Source organism: Danio rerio, chromosome 3 (assembly GCF_049306965.1).
Source record: "Danio rerio strain Tuebingen ecotype United States chromosome 3, GRCz12tu, whole genome shotgun sequence".
NCBI classification, from domain to species: domain Eukaryota; kingdom Metazoa; phylum Chordata; class Actinopteri; order Cypriniformes; family Danionidae; genus Danio; species Danio rerio.
The window spans coordinates 15397501-15414727 of NC_133178.1; the positions used below are offsets into that span (position 1 = coordinate 15397501).

The 17227-nt window shown below is 34.3% G+C and overlaps 1 protein-coding gene across 2 annotated transcripts in view; it reads left to right on the forward strand.

Annotated features, from left to right (window-relative positions):
* gys1 (glycogen synthase 1 (muscle)) overlaps positions 1–17227 on the forward strand; it is a 25234-nt gene that overhangs the window by 1734 nt on the left and 6273 nt on the right. For both annotated transcript variants that reach the window (XR_012398210.1, NM_201180.2), the window contains exons 2-10: positions 654–772; positions 5128–5309; positions 8075–8266; positions 9837–10022; positions 11554–11698; positions 12521–12638; positions 14924–15044; positions 15397–15503; positions 17108–17167. Coding sequence is in view for 1 of the 2 variants with exons in the window: in NM_201180.2 (NP_957474.1) it covers positions 655–772; positions 5128–5309; positions 8075–8266; positions 9837–10022; positions 11554–11698; positions 12521–12638; positions 14924–15044; positions 15397–15503; positions 17108–17167 (1229 nt within the window). In the remaining variant the exon portion in view is untranslated. The remainder of the gene's footprint in view (positions 1–653; positions 773–5127; positions 5310–8074; positions 8267–9836; positions 10023–11553; positions 11699–12520; positions 12639–14923; positions 15045–15396; positions 15504–17107; positions 17168–17227) is intronic.

Genomic DNA, 17227 nt, shown 5'->3' on the forward strand with positions numbered 1-17227 from the left:
ACAGTAGCAAATGCATTTTTAAAAAGGCATTAAAAAATGCATTTGCATTAAGCTAGTAAATAAAATAACAATTTTTTAAAAAATGTCACTTCCACAGGTGTCAATTCCAGTTACTGGAGGGCCGCAGCTCTGCACAGTTTAGTTCCAACCCTAATTAAACATAAACTTATTGAGTTCTTTAGGCTCGTTTAAAACCTACAGGTTAGTGTGTTGGAGCAGGGTTGGAACTACACTGTGCAGAGCTGTGGACCTCCAGGAACCTGAATTGACACCTGTGCTAGACAGTTCTCTGGTTTTTAACAAGGTCGATTATCTTTTGCGTCAAAAGCAGCTTAATCCACTTGTACCTTTTTTTTTCCTAAAACCTCTAAATCTGCCAGACGGTGACCAGTGTACAGTGTAATTAGTTGAAGAATCACTACCCCTTAGCCCTTCCCCTTTTGCGCATTCAAACGAATGTTATTGAAGTCAATGGTTACAGGTTTCCAAAATTCTTCAAAATATCTCCTTTTGTGTTCAACGGATTAATACAATTCAAACTGGTTTGAATAAGTAGATTAAAAATTTCTTTAACTGTGGGGAGTTTAGTATGTGAGACTGTTCTAAACTCATGGATGTACTGATTGATATTGTCTTTGTCCTTTGATTGACAGCATGCCACTGGCGCGCAGTTTGTCGGTCACCTCCTTGTCTGGCCTAGATGACTGGGATGAAGAGTTTGACCGGGAGGATGCAGTCCTGTTTGAGATTGCATGGGAGGTCGCTAATAAAGGTGTGCATATTTCTTTTATTTAAAATTTTTTTTTTCATTTTTTTTTTACACAGTACAGGTTATTTCAGTGCTAATATATCATCAGTATTTCCACTCAAACCCTCAAAAATTTAAGTTTGTCAGATTTAAAAAAAAAAATTTTTTTTAGATGATTTTGAAATAATTACTTCACCATGGAGGCTTTTATTAAATCAAAAGTGCGGTGATTTATTTTATATTTTTATTATGTTCTTTGTATGATTTTTTATATTCTTTTATTTATTTATGATAAATAGAAAGCTTAATGTATTTTTTTTTTCTTCAAAATAATCTATTTCTAAATGTATTGCCACGTTATTATAAATTATCCAAGTACTGTCATGATTGAAATCATCTTTGGCAAATAAAAGTATTAATTTCTTTTAAACAGTCAGACCAACCTCAAACCATTGATCAGTGGTGTACGTTTGCCTTTTAAAATATTTGTACTTAAAAAAAAAAAAAGTGTTAAAATCTATCAAATTAAAATCTATCAATCATATTCTTTTTTTTATCTCTCTTTTAGGATTCAGCAGCGAGTGATTTGTGCATGACCACAGTGTTGATAAAGAGGGTTAAGGTTATAATATTCGATTAATCTTCATTTTTACAAAAAGTTTAACCTCCAGTAAACAGAACAAGGCTGGAAAACAATCCATACAGTCTATTGAATTTTCCAGAGAAAACATCAATATATTTGTTAAATATTTGCCCCTTCCACATTTGTGTTCCCATATATTACAAAGTTTCTCAACATTTCAGTTCTGCATTTTATTAGTGACTATGATGATTCATGCTAGATGTTTTTGATGCAATTAAATAAAATGATGCAACAAAAATATAATTAACAAGTATTGTAACAAGAAACATTTGACTCTATATATATATATATATATATATATATATATATATATATATATATATATATATATATATATATATATATATATATGTATATGTATATGTATATGTATATATATATATATATATATATATATATATATATATATGTATATATATATATATATATGTATGTATATATATATATATATATGTATGTGTGTGTGTGTGTGTGTGTGTGTGTGTGTGTGTGTGTGTGTGTATATATATATATATATATATATATGTGTGTGTGTGTGTGTGTGTGTGTGTGTGTGTGTGTGTGTATATATATGCGTGTGTGTGTGTGTGTGTATATACATACACACACACATACATATATATATATATATATGTATGTGAAGGTATAAACTAGGACTGAACTCATCTGAGCAATGTGTATTCGCAATATTCACATTGCAGGATTAGATTGTTTATTAAAGATTAAAAGATAAAGATATAATTAAATTTATACATGTAATTTTATTACTTGTACAATAATGACCATGTTATTTTACATTTAATTGTTCAGTTTCTGTACTTGAATACTGTTACACTCCCCAGAAAACCATAAAGCACTGTTTATTTGACTTTTATTTTTGCTATGTTATATATGCTTGTAATTTATTATATTTTATATAGATGCACTGCATAGTAAAAGACTTGATCATTCCAGTTGATCTAAAATAAAGAAATCTTTCCAAATAGAGTTATTTAAATCACCTAAAGGTATATTCATATTGTAATATATATTGCAGCAAAACAAAATATCGCAATGTCAGATTTTTCCAAAATCATGCAGCCCTGTTTACAAAGCTGAGTTGGTGCCACTGAATTACTGTTCAAAATTTAGTTTAAATTGTTTGATTCACCCGTCCCACCAATGTCAAGTGCAAACCTACGCCCTTGCCACAAACATCGGGACAAAATGTCCTGTTTTGCCATTTTGCTTGTTTAGTGTGTAGTTCACCGTGATGTGTCAGCAGCACCACACTTACCAACAGATTTCCAACAGAATCCCAAATATTAACACTGGAAATTTCTCAAGACTTAAGAGAATAAACAATGGTGGATGAAAAACAAATATTCACATTTGTGCTGCTGCCACCAATCAAAAAGCTGACAATCCATCCCTGCTGTCCAAATCCATTTCACTTTGCTGCAACATGTGTTTGTTATACTTTCAGCTCTTGTGAGTTTGCTTTCTGATTGAATATTGTTTAATTTCACTTGCTGACGAAAATAATTGAATTGCTTTTTTTCCAGACTTGTATTGTTTGCGATTTTTTAAAAAAAAACAACATTTTTTTGCAGTTAAGCTGCAGCTTCGTATTCTTTGTAGTGTGCAGCATCACTCTTTAAATGAAAGAAATACTACATACTTCAACTGTGTATATAAAATTTTATTAGCTGTCTATGTAAATATGCGTTTACATGGCAGCCTTTAGTGATTAGCTAATCGTAAGGTTACAGGATTTAACGTTAATTTATCAAAATCACTGTAATCAAGGTTTTAATGAAAATGAATATTTTAAACTGTAATACTAACTATCAAATAATTTACCATGGTTTACCTTGAAACCAGTAATTGTGACAAGAATGGCAATGGCCTTATTAATGCTATTAAGGCAGCATGGTGGCTCAGTAGTTAGTACTGTCACCTCACAGCAAGAAAGTCGCTGGTTTGAGTCCCAGCTGGGTCTGTTGGCATTTCTGTGTGGAGCTTGCATTTTCTTCCTATGTTGGCGTGGCTTTCCTCCGGGTGCTCAGGTTTTCCCAAACACATGCTAAATGTGAATTGAATAATGTATGATGTATGAGTGTGAATGGATGCATCCGCTGTAATAAACATATGCTGAAATAGTTGGCGGTTCATTCCGCTGTTTCAACATCAGAAATGGAGACTAAGCCAAATTAACACAAACAAACTAATGAATAAACAATATTAATTAACACTAAAAACCACACAAAGAAAAAAAAATGTAAGGACAATCTTTGTAACCACCTTGGATTTTCAGAAAAAATCAGCTCAGAATCAGCCCAATAATAAATAAATAAATAAAAGCACATCAAATAAATAAAAAACAAAAGAATAAAAAAATCTAATAAATCACTGCACTTTTGACTTAATTTATGCTCGGCAAGGCTGCTTTTATTAACTTAAGGTATCCAGCCTAACACAGTTTATGTCAAGTCGCCTCCGCTTCAGAAATGCTTCTGCTAGGAATAGAAAATAACAGTTGAAACCAAAACAAATGGTGTGTCAGATCAAGAGAGGAGTCTGAAACGGAAATTAAGTAAAATAAAGAAAATTTACTGATGATGGTTTGCAGTTCTTCACACTTGCATAGAGTTTTCTGATCTCGCTTCTTTACAATACAACAATTATACTCTTACAAAAAGCCAGAAATGGCATCAACTAAGGGCTAAAGGTCCTGATTGGCTGAACAAAGATAGACAAACCCCAAATATCTACTCAAATGCAGGGTCGTATCAGTCCTGATAGGTAAAGGAGACAGGAGTCTGCAAGCCAGACAGTCCGCAGGCTATTCAGAGCTGATCCTAGATCTGTAGAGCTGACCCAAGAAAGCATAAATACACACACAAAAGAGCAATCAGTTTCATACTCAAGACTGTTTCTTGTACTCTCATCTGTTTTATCACACTGGTTCATTCATTCATTCATTCATTTATTTTCCTTTGGCTTAGTTCCTTGTTTGTCAGAGGTTGCCACAGCGGAATGAACTGCCAACTATTCCAGCATATGTTTTGCGCAAACTTTTCCTGATGCAACCCAATACTGGGAAGCACCCATACACTTACATTCACACACGCACTCGTACACTATGGCCAATTTAATTTATTCAGTTCACTTATAGCGCATGTCTTTGGACTGTGGGGGAAATCGGAGCACCCTGAGAACACCCACACCAACATGGGGAGAACATGCAAACTCCACACAGAAATGCCAAATGGCCGGGCCGGGACTCAATCCAGAAACCTTCTTTCTGTGAGGCGACTGTGCTAACCACTGAGCCACCGTGCTGCCAAACTGGTTCAAAACTGGTAATGTTTAATTTCACTTACTCCAACACTTGTGTCATCTTTGCAGAGTAAATTAGCCAGTAGTATACCATCATCTATAGTTCTGGAAAGCAGAAACCAGACACTGCTGTTGTTGTCACACCACAAAAACCGACACAGCACATGACCCCTGCTGCGGCACACGCTCTCAGATACTGTATCCATCCACATACTTGGGGAGCCGGAATCATGTGACCTCTAGTGTTGGCATTTGCTGCACTCAGTGAATATTACATATTATTTGCGGCAAAATTAGATAAAGGTCAAGGAGGGGATATTGTGATACCCATTGGTAAAATTGAGTTCAAAGGGAAGAGTGGCCTTTTTTTTTGCTGGACTGTTCAAGGTTGACTAAGCACTTTGTTTTGTGGCAGTTGGTGGCATTTACACGGTGATCCAGACCAAGGCGCGTCTGACCTGCGAGGAATGGGGCGAGAACTACTTTCTGGTGGGCCCGTACATGGAGTCCAATGTCAGGACGCAAGTGGAGCTGATCGAACCCTGCAATGCGGCACTCAGGAGAACCATTGATAAAATGAACAGCAGCGGCTGCAAGGTATGCAAATTCACAGGCTTGCTGCATATACAGTTGAAGTCAAAATTATTAGGCGTCCTGTGAATTAAAAAAATAATAACAATTAAGTATTTCCCAAATGATGTTCACCAGAGCAAGGAAGTTTTCACAGTATTTTCTATTATATATTTTTATCTGGATAAACTCTTATTTGTTTTATTTGGGTTAGAATTAAAGCAGTTTTTAATTTTTTTTAAAACATTTTAAAGGGCCATGTACACCCCCCCCTAACCCCAACTCTGTTTAGGTGGGAGTGTCGGGTGAGGGAAAGAGGGAATGGTTTGCATAAAAATGGGAGTTTTCGGTTCGAGCACGCGCTGATTTTTTTCAGATGCTAAGCAACACACATACCCGGGAGAAAGACAGTGACTAAGATTACATGTTTGTGGAATTGTTTGCCAAATTAAGAATTTGTGGACTTTAACTGCAGATTGGTACTTTCATTAAGGAACATTTCATGTATACGCCCGTGACAAACAAGATATTGGATGCAAGGAGCTGCTGGAAGAATGTACTTTTAATGGAAAGTTTGATACCACACGATGTAAGGGATAAAAAAAAAAAAAACTCCGCATTTTTTTAAGTGTCAGAAAGCCGTGTGTGTATAGACTATCCTGTCAATGCGGTGAAAATTCTCCACGACAGTAATTGTTTGATTAAGGTATTTGCATGTTTACATTGGGAGAGCAGCATTTACAGTGCATTTTTCAGTCCATATTAATGTAGTGATTTTAACGTACTGTAAACTCAGTAACTAAATAATTTTGACTAAGGTCTGTCTTTAAAAACTAAAAGAGTACTGCTGACGATACTAACTAAACTTGCAACCTGAATAAACATAAACAAATAACACTGATCACACACTAACAAAATCTGTAGAGACAGAACAATCAGCACCAACTGAAACTCTGTCTTTTTTAAAAGACGAGTGGCAAGTCCGGATTTCACCATTTAAAGATGCAAAAAGCTCTTAGGGAAAAATTGTTCCTTACAAAAGTATTTTTGTCACATGTCAGCAGACGACTGCAATCCAGACGTGTGCTCTTATAGTCGGAAATTGAAAACAAAACTTTCGTTGCGGCACATTTATAAACGCAACACTGAGGACCCATGTCTCCGAACAATTCTTCTTCTTTCACTTGTTTTAATTACGGTTGGCAACACAACGTGGCGTCTTCCAAGCTATCATGCATATTAATGAATTTCTCATGAATTAATGCTGAAAACTCAAAGACAGTGTTGTACTCGCCGGTACAGACATCCAGTCTTCACACTGGAATTTACACAAGGATCTTATGGTCGTGACGTTGCTTCAAAATTTATTTTCAAACCAGAAGAACGGATTTGCTTGAAAAAAACGCAAAAACAGCCAATTTTCACTTTTTTTTTTTTTTTTGTGAAATATATGTGTCCTAATAGTGTTTTTAGCAGCGTGGGACACATGACTGTCAACATCTCAAAAAATGTGTTTTGGTTTTTCATGACCCTTTAAGGTCAATAATATTAGCCCCCTTAAGCAATATATATTTTTTGGAGTTGGCTACAGAACAAACTGTTGTTATACAATGACTTGCCTGATTACCCTAACTTGCATAATTAGTCTAGTTAAGCCTTTAAATGTCACTTTAAGCTGTATTGAAGTGTCTTGAAAAATATCTAGTAAAATATGTACTGGCATCATGGCAAAGATAAAATAAATGAGTTATTAAAACTATTATGTTTTGTATTATGTGTTAAAAAAATTATTTCCATTAAACCAAAATGGGGGAAAAATGTACTTGAGGCTAATATTTCAGGAGGGCTAATAATTCAGACTTCAACTGTATTAAATAAAGCAGCCAATTTCTTGCTCTGTTCATCTTCTATTTATTCACACTAATATGCACACACACTCTACACAGCTAGATTGAATTGACTCTAATCCTCAGTGAAACCCTAAACCTTCATTCTGGAGAGTGTTTGTGGGGCATCTCTATGATGTGTGTGTGTGTTTTAAAGGTTAAAGGCTATATCAGTGTCCTACAGACAGACTGAGGTCTATTTCAGGTCTTTGAGGAAGTTTCCTTCTCAGAGACTGTATGCGATATATTGCCAACATTATTGCAGAGTCACTTTGCAATGAACAGAAAATGAATTTGCGATTATTAACTGAATTATTATACCTCATCCAATTGGCTTCGTCGGTTTTTGGCGCACTGCAGGGTGTAAAAGGGATAGTTCACTCAAAAATATAAAAACACTCCATCACACTTTATTTTGAGGGTCCGCTTATGGAATTTAAGTATTGCATCTGCATGCCAGCTAATTCTCATTAGATTATAAGTAGACTGTTAAGTTGGGGTTATGGTTATTGTAAGTTGACATGTACTTACAAAGTTTCTTATAGTCAGTTAAATGTCTGTTGAAGGAGCAGTGTCAGCAAATATTAAGCAGACAGTCTACTTATAGTCAAATGGACAATCAAAAACAGTGTTACCAAACATTTTGTCATTATGAAATACATAAAATTTTAGAACCACTTGAGTAAATGAGTGAATTTTCATTTTGGGTGAACTGTCCCTTTTAGACAAACAAGTTAGGAATATCCTCCCTTATCATCATTGAATAAATGGTATGAAGACAGTATTAGCATGTGATCCTTATGACAAGAACTCTGTTTCCATAAGTGTTATCTTTTCAGATCAGTAATGAAGTCACAGTGTTTCTAAATTTGTTGCTTTCACTGTCTTTTTTTTGGTCTATTATAGGTTTATTTTGGTCGATGGCTTATTGAAGGCTCACCATATGTGGTTCTGCTGGACGTGGGCTTCACGGCCTGGTCTCTGGACCGCTGGAAAAGTGAATTGTGGGAGAAATGTAATATTGGTGTGCCTTGGTTTGATAGAGAGGCAAACGACGCTGTTCTCTTTGGCTTCCTCACAGCTTGGCTTCTGGGAGAGGTGCGAAGTGGTATTTCAGTATTAGTTATATACAGGGAAGTACCTAGAGGGGTGGCTTCATCCTTACACTGTTTATTTCATATTCATGTATGAACAACCATTTTTTGCAACTAAAAATGGATTGTAAAATGCGATTTGCATATAAATTGCTGTATCTCAGATCTATGGGGAGGACCGTGCAATCAGCTGCTGCTTTGAACATTTGACTTGATTGCCAAGCTCACAAATTTGGAAAAATGTAGTTTCATTTTCAGCGTGGTATTACTGAGGGGCACATGAAGTCTATTCATCATGGATGAAATATAAATCTTCAAATGAACAAGAAGTTTACTGCTTAAGTTGTATATAAATTATATAAATCTTCTTTCTGCTTGCAGCATGTCAGAAACGTATGGAGCCAGATCAGTCTCAAAAATACTACATTTACAAAATACAATGCATGTACAACACGATTCACATTTCCAAAATCCAATTTGCAAATTCAAAACTCGATTAAAAAATATGCAGATCTAATTCGGAAATTCAAAAATACACAAATCCAATTCATGAATTCAAAACAGGATTCAAAAATACAACAATCCAGTCTGTAAGTTGAAAACACGACTCAAAAATCCACAAATCCAATTCGTACATTTAAAAATACACCAATCCAGTCCGTAAGTTCAAAACACGGCTCAAAAATACACAAGTGCAATTCATAAACTCAAAACACAATTCAAAAATACACAAATGCAATTCATACATTCACAACATGATTCACATTTACCTGTGTTTACAAATTTACAAGTTGGATTTTGTAAGTGTGAATTGTACATGTATGAATTTATTAGGAAATGTTTTATTTTTAGACTGATCTGGCTCCATAGAAAAGCGAGTGATTAAATGCACAAATACACTGTTTGACCAGGTCATACGCGATTAATTGCAGCTTAGTTCTAAATGTGCACACAGAGAACAACTTTATTTTACATTCTTCGCCCAAACGATAAACATGCCTAAATTGCATGGGCCCATGTACTCTGTCCCATTCCTTTTGAATCACATCAAAGCAAATTAAGTCAATTTTTCTATTGCCATGTCTGGTCCATGTTTTAAAACTACCATTCATGTGCATCCCTGTTTGTTTACTGTTGTAGTATTTGTTCATGTTTTGAACGGCTTTTATTTTTGTATGTTCAGCTTTCTTTTGAATTTTACTTTTAAGATTTAGTCATTTATTATTTAATAATTAAACCTGGATGTATCCACTAAATTTTATTTACAATTTTGGTATATAGTATAGTTTTTTAATTTAGTTTTATTTATTCATTAATATTAGTTTTAGTAGTTTGTAGTAATATTAGTCATTTAAAGCCAATTATTGTAGATATGTCAAGCAGTAATTCTTAATTCTTTTATTATTGCTATGTTACATTTTTTTTCAATTATTTTTCTTGTCTGCTCCTTTCAGTTAGTGAGTGAGAGTGTAAATGTGAATTCCGCTTTTATTTCCATCTAAAATCATGTAATTTTATAAATTGTTTTGATTATTATTAATTTTCATTCATTATAATTTGCGTGTGTGTTTCAGTATGCAGCTCAGTGTGACGAACCTCCTCATATTGTGGCACATTTTCACGAGTGGCTGGCAGGTTTGGGTCTCGTCTTATGCAGGCAGCGACAACTACCTGTATCAACTATTTTCACCACACACGCCACTCTCCTCGGCCGATACCTGTGTGCTGGAAACGTCGACTTCTACAACAACCTGGCAGAGGTTTGTGTGAAATAATACTGTGTTTTTCTCTGATGTTGTTTTTTGAATATGTTATACCATCCCATTATTTATTTTTGAAATTTAGTTTTGTTTTTATATTTCTTTTACTTTAATTTATTCCTAATTTTGAGATTTAGTACTTTGTAGCAATATTAGTAATAATAGAAAACATATAAAACACATATTTCCTAGCTTGACAGAATCATTTTGCAAAGAAATTATTTTTATTATTTCATATTTCCGACTAAATAATAGTTTGAACCCAAGAAGGCATGTTTAAGTAGGGTGTACCCTGCAATGCCATGGTTCACATCATTAAACTTTGAATACATTGTTTAATATGTACATAAACAGACTCCTGCACCACCAACGACTACTCATTCATTTACATCATATTTGTCTCAAGTTGTTTATAAAGGGTATAATAACTATCGCAAGGTTGGTTGATTGCATATTGTGTATCGTTTAGCAAAGTGTTTGTCTTTCTGTGGCTTGAGTGAAGTCTGTATGCTTCACTTTGACAGCCATAATAACGTAGTAGATGCAACAAGGTTTTTGTTTGATAAAACAGTTAAACTCATCGATGCCACTACAATTTTCTTTTTTATTCAAGTGAACTGGTGTGGGACCATCTTAAAGGCTTAGTTGACCCAAAACTGAACATTCTTTCATCATTTACTCTCCCTTCACTTGTTTCAAACATGTTTGACTTCCTTTGTTCTGTTGTACATCAACAGAAGATACTTTCAAAAATGCTGGAATCCTGTAACCATTGAATTCCATAGTATTTGTTTTTTTACAATGTAAGTCAATGGTTATAGGTTTTGATCTTTCTTTAGGATATCTTTTATTAGAAGAAAAAAACTCATAAAGGTTTATAACCACTTGAGGTAGAGTAAATAGTGAGTTCTGGCTGATATATGACATTAAATCAGGGGTGCCCAAACTATTTTGAATAAAGGGCCAAAAACCATATAGCCGTCGGTCGAAGGTGACTATATCAAATTATATAACAGTTGCCATGGGTAATTTCCTAGGTCATTTCATAATATTTCGAAATAAATAAAACTAATGCAGTAAAACTTTTTAAATGATAAATAAAAACAAACAATCAGATTCAATGTTAAGTGTTGAATACAGTAGTCAAACAGAATCTGCCTTTATCGTGATTTGCTCACCAAAGTCTCTCCATTGTCGGGTGACAACATGTACATTTAAACAAAATCTGATTATTAACTCCATTTAACTATTTCAGTTCCACTTTTAACAATAAATAATAAAACAAACAAACCAAGGGTTGTGTTAAATTTGAAATGACAACCTCGAAACCATCCCCATCCTTCTCCCTCTTCACTCAGTTAGGATGGCAGACCAAATCAAAGGTTACCATGGACCAATTTTGGCCCTTGGACTCTAGTTTGGGCATTAAATGGATTGAGAGACGTTTATAGATCTAAGAGGATAAAAAGCAGCAACTCCAATTTAGCTAGTGTCCTCATTTTAAAGTTGTTTTCTTAAATCCCATGTGTAGTTTAATGTGGATAAGGAAGCAGGGGACCGGCAGATCTATCACCGCTACTGTCTGGAGCGAGCAGCTTGCCGATGTGCACACGTCTTCACCACAGTCTCTCAGATCACCGCCATTGAGGCTGAGCACCTGCTAAAGAGAAAACCAGGTGACTTACTGTTTTCTAAAGTGATGGTGTACTAACACCACACACTCGACATAGGACTGTTGGATTGTGGCAAAATTGGTAAACAAGATTATTTTGGTCCATGCTGTAATCACAGTTATTAAACACTTTTACAGTGTATGAGTGGGTCGGATTATAAAAGTCTTTGTGACTGGTTTATTTATATATGCAGTGTATATTTAATTCCACAAATTCTGTTTAACAGATTTCAACACATTTTTATCTAATAGTACCTAATAGTTTTAATAAGTAATTGCTAAAAACTGATTTATTTTATCTTTGCCATCTTGACAGTACATAATATTTTACTAGATATTTTTCTAAACACTAGTTTTCAGCCTAAAGTGACATTTAAGGGCTTACCTAGGTTAATTAGGCAAGTTTGGGCAATTAGGCATCTCATTGTATAATGATGGTTTGTTCTATAGACAATTGGGAAAAATATATAGCTTAAGGGGGCTAATAATATTGAACTTAAAATGATTTAAAAAATAAAAACAGCTTTCATCCTAGCCAAAATAAAATGAAACTTTTCCCAGAAGAAAAATATTATCGGAAAATACAGTTCATTAAAAAAATTCAATGGATGGCTAATAATTTGGACTTCAACTGTATATAGGTGACAAAGCAGTCTTGTGTCGGTCAGGAGATCTTACTTAAAATACCATCATCACTAGATTGATCTTGGATCCTTAGTAATAGAAAGCCTTTCTAATTTATGACTGGACTATGTCTAGGAAACTGCTTGTTTTCTGCACAAATTTGAATTAATTGCTAAAGATATTGTAATTTTCTTTCTGTTAGATATTGTGACACCAAATGGCCTAAATGTGAAGAAGTTCTCAGCCATGCATGAGTTCCAGAACCTCCATGCTCAGAGTAAAGCACGCATCCAGGAGTTCGTCAGAGGCCATTTCTATGGGTCAGAGCTTATAACACACACAATCATATTCACAAATCCATATGTAGCTCTGTTTCTGCCTGGTATTAAAGAGATAGTTTAACCTTCCATTTAATAGGATAATTGACCCTTCCCTTGTTTTAGTATGTTTAAGTTTGTTTCTTCTGTTGAACAAAAAAGAAGACATTTTGAAGAATGCTGGTAGCTGGATACCATTGACTTCTATAGTAAGGAAAAACATTACCATGAAAGTCAGTTGGTACCAGCAAGCTTCATATTTTCTTTTGTTTAACAGAAGAAAGAAACTCGTAAAGGTTTAAAACGACGTACAAGAAATTAAATGCGTTTATTTTCTCTTTTTTTACTTTCCTTTTAACATGCGTTTTCAGAGATTTCAGAGACCTTAAGGGGTCAAGCAATTGCAATGGGATATATGCACAGCTAGTGTTTTTCAGCCAATGATAAACTTCTGGTGAAGGCATAATGTGACTATTTTTAATTTTATACGGTTCCTGGTACAGCATCGATGTTATGATGTAGTTAAAATACATTCAGTTAAATAGACTTAAGCATTCATTTAGTTGCTCAAACATAAAAAGAGATGAAAGACTGTGTAACCGCTAGCACTGCAGAATCAGCAGACGAGTGCAGAAACTCTATTGAAAATACTGGGGTAAAATAAACTTGAATTTTGAGCATTTGGCGCGGGAAATTAAATTTAATGCAGTGCTTCTTGTACAATCTGAGACCCACTTTATATCTTATATCAATCAGGCAGTAAAGATCACTATTTTTTAAGGAAATCAGACCTTCAATGAGGTTTTTTTATAATGGAGACAGACAGTTCACCGGAAGTGCTGAGGCAGGCCAGCTGAAATTAAAAGTCTGTGTGCTTATACCCCATTGTACATTTTCTTTTTACAACCTAAAAAATCTGTTGTTTTGGAATTTTAATTAGACCCTCTCCTCTTTTGATAGAGACTAGGGGTCCGTTCTTCGTACGTGGATTACTCAATTAGCTGGATTTGGATATTGACGATTTGACACGATCCAGGATCGTTTCGTTCTTCAAAGCTGATCCAAGAGTTGTTGTCATAGCAACAGTTCTGCTAGGTCAAACCTGATCGGGAGCAGGTTCAAGTCATATAAACAGGATTAGATCGGCTCAGTTCAAGCAAAGATAATACAGAAAGTATGTTCTGAATTCTGATATTTTCTTACAGTAGTAGTTATATACACTTGGGAAAATGGTACATATTTTTTAACTATATATATATATATATAAAGTTATAGTCTTTAATAAAATAAATTAAGTTATACATATTAATAAAACTTATGCAATCTGCACCCTCGAAATGAAAGTACAAAGACTGCCACCTTATGGTGCAAAGAGAAAACTTATTGATATGAACGTTTTAGATCGCTTTAGTACAAATTGTGTATGATAGAAATGCAGAATATGTGACTTTTTTTTAAAGCAATAATACATTTATGCATACATAAACATGTTTTGACAGTTAATATGCCAGTGATTTAATGCTTCACAAAAGTTGCAGACGCCTTTACCAATATCAAAATGCTTTTGTAAACAACCAGTTATTCTTTACACCGATTAAAAAACGGCTACTATAATAAAGAAAATCTTTTCTAAATGTAGAACTAAATACACTGATTTGCATTTAAATACATGATGAATACTCTTGACACAAGAAAGTGTAAAGCCTGCAGCTCACAACAAATGTGGAAGGTTATTGCGTGTCATATTTAACAAATGGTTTACTGCTAATTTGATGTAATTTTGCTCACATGGATAATTGAATATTAATCAGATGATGTCATTACGCTGCTGTGCCGTCAGCCAATCGCTGCATAGCTGACCATGATTTCGAGGATCGATAGATCTGTCCTTCACAACACACGCAGGGATCTCAGATCAGTTCATCCAGACATTCTAATCTGATTCGCGAACTTGTTTGATGAACCAAATTAGCGAGAGATCAGTTATCGAGATGAAAAGATCCAGGATCTGCCAAATCATCTTAGATCATTTAAGCGGGGTACGAAGAACGGACCCCAGTTGTAAGTTTCTATGAAAGTTCAAACACAATCAGCCACACACGTTTGTGCTACGAAAGCAAGTGCATTTTCAGCTACCTCTGCATATAAAGTGAACAACTTACACCCCGTTTACACTTCTATTTAATGTCGTTTAATAAGTCTTGATGTAAAGTGTCAACTATGGAAAAAAAAAACTCTCAGACACGAGTTACATGTTTTCTGTTTGTGTGTGTGTGTGTTTTCTATAGGCATTTAGATTTTAACCTTGACAAGACGGTGTTTCTTTTCATTGCTGGACGCTATGAGTTCTCGAATAAAGGAGCGGATATCTTTCTTGAAGCTTTGGCCAGACTTAATTACCTACTGAGGGTCTGTATTTGTGTTTTACTTTCAATGTGCATCTAAAAAGTTACAATGCAAGTGTGTATATGATATGAGATCTATGATATGATATGGTATGATATGAGATATGATTTGAGATATTATATTATATTATATTATATTATATTATATTATATTATATTATTTATTCATTTTCTTGTCGGCTTAGTCCCTTTATTAATCCAGGTTCCCCATAGCGGAATGAACCACCAACTTATCCAGCAACTTATCCTATATCATATCATATCATATCATATCATATCATATCATATCATATCATATCATATCATATCATATCATATCATATTAGTTTTTTTTAAACACTATTTTCTGTGTCCAGGTGAATCACAGCGAGGTGACCGTCATAGCATTTTTCATTATGCCGGCTCGCACCAACAACTTCAATGTGGAGACCCTGAAGGGCCAAGCCGTACGGAAACAGCTCTGGTAACCATGAAAACTGCACTGTGAGGACTGCTAACCTGAATGACTGTGTGGCCTGCTTACCTGATATAAACTTTCAAGTTCACCTACAGCGTGAATTGGGAGTTATTTGTAGAATATAGATAAAATAATAAATAAACTATACATTGTACTATAATATTATATTGCATTGTATAGTTTATTATTTATATTTTTGAATTAGATTTAATTTGAATAATTTAATATTAGTTCTTTTAGTATTTTCTCTTGTTGTTTTTGTTAGTTTTTAGCTGTTTATATTTTATTGAGTTTTAACAGTTTAGTACTTTAGAAACGTCTTTTGTTTGTTAGTTTAAAATGTTAGTTTTATTTTCTGTCATTTTTAATCAATTTTAAAGTAACTACAAAATAGTTTTCGTTTAAAATGGTTTTCGTCTTCCGTAACAACACTAATCTAGAGCAGAGATGCCCAAAGTTGGCCCATTGTAGCCTTTGATTTGGCCCGCACTCCCATCTGAGAAGAGAGTGAGAATAATGGGAAGGGTTTGAGTGAATGCCTTTAGTAAAGATCATTATTTCTAATTTAACGTACATTTTTTTTTTCACTTTTTTATTTGTTTTATTGCTGGGCTACACACAAAAAAAATCTAAAATTCAATGTCTCAATAAAATTTATTAAATTAATCTAATTTTATGTAAAATATAAATACTGTCACTTGACAGATAAAGGACAATGCAGAAACATCAGCAAGCAAGTCAAGGCTACAACAAGAGCAGCTTGAAAAAGCAATCCAATAAAGCAATGCTTTTCTAGATACTTTTAGAATTATTAAATAAATTAATAAATTACCCATAGCAACTTTAATGTAATACAGTTTGGTAGATTTACCTTGGGCCCACTACCCTCAATCAAGTTTGGTTTTTGGCCCTTCATAAGAAAAGGTTTGGACACCCCTGGTCTAGAGCATTCTAACTGCCTGCTTTCTGTTGCCATTTTGCAATAAATAAATTAATGATGAATGAAGTATAAATAAATATACCTTTTACTTGAATTAACCATAGTCATAATATCACCTCACTAATAGCCTAAAATGGAGAAATGATAATATTATTTGTGCATCATCCTGTTAAAAAATGCAAAAAAAAAATCAGTTTATACTTGCACTTTACATTTACATTTAGTCATTTAGCAGACGCTTTTATCCAAAGCGACTTACAAATGAGGACAAGGAAGCAATTTACACAACTAAGAGCAACAATGAATAAGTGCAAGTTTCAAGTTTCAGGTCTGTAAAGTCTAAGAAGGAAAGCATTAGTAATTTTCTTATTTTATTTTTTTTTGAGTACAGTTAGTGGTATATCCAGAGAGGCAATTGCAGATTAGGAAGTGAAGTGGAGACTAAATAGTTGAGTTTTTAGTCGTTTCTTGAGAACAGCGAGTAACTCTGCCATTCTGATACAGTTAGGGAGTTCATTCCACCAACTAGGCAAGGCTGTCCAAACTCTGTCCTGGAGGGCACTAGGTCTAGGACACCGGCCCTCCAGGACTGAGTTTGGACACCCCTGATTTAGGGTCTCTTGAAAATCTGAAGGAATTTTGTTGTGAAATTGCATGTTTGTTTTTTTAGGGACACGGCACAGAGTGTGAAAGAGCGCTTTGGGAAGAAACTCTATGAATCGCTTTTAGTGTGAGTTGCCTTCATTTTCAACTACGTTTAGCAAATCTACAGATCTTTTTAAGGAGGTGA